Below are 2,346 nucleotides of genomic sequence, written 5' to 3'. Positions count from 1 at the left end.
AGACACGACTGAGCATGCAAGAGAAGGAAGCACATCTTCATCTTTATATTCCCCATTGTGATTTGCACTTGAATTATTCTTAATGACAATACCACAGCTTAAAATTTCTGTACATAATGTTTATACATTCAGAGAAATAATTGTTTTTTCATGAATTTCCTTAGAGCTTGGGTTTTGAAGCTTCTTTGGTCAAGAAGGACCGGTCAGCAAGCCACCTAGACCATAAACGGGAAATAAGACAGTAAGTACTTTTGGAGTGTCAATAAAAAACATATTTTGATTTGTGTTTACAAATTTAACATACTGTTAGCATGTCAGTTATTTTTTCAATAGCATCCTTACACTGGGTGGAAATTGGTCACAAGTTATATTTCGCTATGGTACACAGAATCTTTAACCATTAGATGTTTACTCAGATGATCTTTCTTTTCTATATTAGGTGGCGACGGGCCTTTCTTGTGAGCCTGTTTTTCTGTATACCTGTAATGGGACTGATGATATATATGATGGTTATGGACCACCATCTTGCAAGTCTTCACCATAATCAGAACATGAGCCAAGAAGAAATGATCAACATTCATTCTTCTATGTTCCTGGAGCGCCAGATCCTGCCAGGATTGTCCATTATGAATTTGCTATCTTTTTTATTGTGTGTTCCTGTACAGGCAAGTGAAATGTTAGCAAGTATATTTGTTAATAATGAAAACTAGTCAAAACTAGTAGGTGAGGCTATTTTCAGTTGTATGACAAACATTGGCCAGAAGTATGATCATTTTATGCTGGATGCTTTAGAAAAATAATTTTAAACTGAGGATTAAAGTAGATAATGAATTTCATTTTAATCCCTAAAGGACATTGTTTAATGACAGAGGAAATAATAAGAGTTCAATTCGTATTTAGATATGAATTTGGCATTCATATCTGCTACTCTGTACAACTTCATATTTAGTTATTATAATAATAAAATGTTATTTTATTTCTTTATATTTTCATTAAACTATTTTATATGATATATTTTAGCATATTTACTATTTATTTATTCTATTAAATAATCATAACAGTGATATTATTTTTATTATTTCTCCATGGCACTTAAGTTTATTATTCTCTGTATGTTTTCAACTCTTCTTTTCAGATAAGTTTTTCCTGTGGAACACTTCTAATAGATTTATCCCTTTTTCTGATCCTCATAAAAAACAATAATGATTTTTAAAACACCCTAGTATGTTTCTCTAACTAATGAAAAATAAGCTTTTCAGTTATGTATTCTAATGAAAACAGTGGACGGATCCAGTAGCTTGTGATGTACCATTCAGGTTGAATTTTGAAAAGAAGGCGAGTTTTATATAAAAAATCATTGTCAATGTAATTCTTTCCCTAGTTCTTGTTTTTGCTAGCTTCAAAAGAAAAATCCAAGAATCATTTTACTTCCTTTATATTATGGAATATTCATTAAATCATTGAGGATGGCTGCCAAGGGCTTTACAGCAATTTGAATCCCTATACACATGTATCTGCTAAACTACAAACACTTTTGTTTCAGCTTTAAAAAAGCTCTAGGGGAATTTCTCCATGGCCTGGGTTCTGTCCCTGATAGGGGAACTAAGGTTCCCACAAGCCACGTGGTGTGGCTAAAAAAAAATTCTCCTTAGTTGTTTATGGATTAGATAAAAGCCGAAGGAAGTTAATGTTGATATTTTATCTTAGTTATTGAGGTATAAATGTGAATGTCAGCTTTTTTTAAAAAAGCACTGATCACTGTTTCTGTATTACAGTTTTTTGGAGGCTGGCACTTCTATATTCAGGCCTACAAAGCACTGAAGCATAAAACTGCAAATATGGATGTATTGATTGTGCTGGCAACAACCATTGCATTTGCTTACTCTTTGGTTATTCTTCTGGTTGCAATGTATGAGAGAGCCAAAGTGAACCCTGTTACTTTCTTTGACACACCTCCTATGCTATTTGTGTTTATTGCACTAGGCCGGTGGCTGGAACATGTAGCAAAGGTAAAGTAAAAAAGGGTGACATTTGTTAAAAATCTTGGGTAGATAAATTATTATAATATTTTCTAGACCAATTATTGGAAATATACATTGATTTATGTTGTTAACCATGTACTAAAAGAAATATTCTTATTTGAGCAATATTTTAGGTTAAGTATTCCTTTGGGGGGCTTCCTGGTGGGTCAGTGGTAAAGAATCTGCCTGCCAATGGTTTGATCCCTGGGTCAGGAAGATCCCCTGCAGTAAGGCACAGCAGCCTACCAGTATTCTTGCCTGGGAAATCCCACGGACAGAAGAGCCTGATGGGCTATAGTCCAAAGGGTCGAAAGAGTTGGACACG

At 34.0% G+C, this 2,346-nt stretch overlaps 1 protein-coding gene across 1 annotated transcript in view; it reads left to right on the top strand.

The window, feature by feature from the left end:
- LOC104982807 (copper-transporting ATPase 1-like) overlaps window positions 1–2,346 on the top strand; it is a 7,031-nt gene that overhangs the window by 1,104 nt on the left and 3,581 nt on the right. The window contains exons 2-4 of the mRNA XM_010832263.1: window positions 165–241; window positions 440–665; window positions 1,776–2,009. Of these exons, the coding sequence (XP_010830565.1) occupies window positions 165–241; window positions 440–665; window positions 1,776–2,009 (537 nt within the window). The remainder of the gene's footprint in view (window positions 1–164; window positions 242–439; window positions 666–1,775; window positions 2,010–2,346) is intronic.

Source organism: Bison bison, unplaced genomic scaffold (assembly GCF_000754665.1).
Source record: "Bison bison bison isolate TAMUID 2011002044 unplaced genomic scaffold, Bison_UMD1.0 scf7180017860585, whole genome shotgun sequence".
Classification (NCBI taxonomy): Eukaryota; Metazoa; Chordata; class Mammalia; order Artiodactyla; family Bovidae; genus Bison; species Bison bison.
The sequence above is the reverse complement of the archived record's forward strand: the minus strand, read 5'-3'. Positions and strand labels throughout refer to the sequence as shown.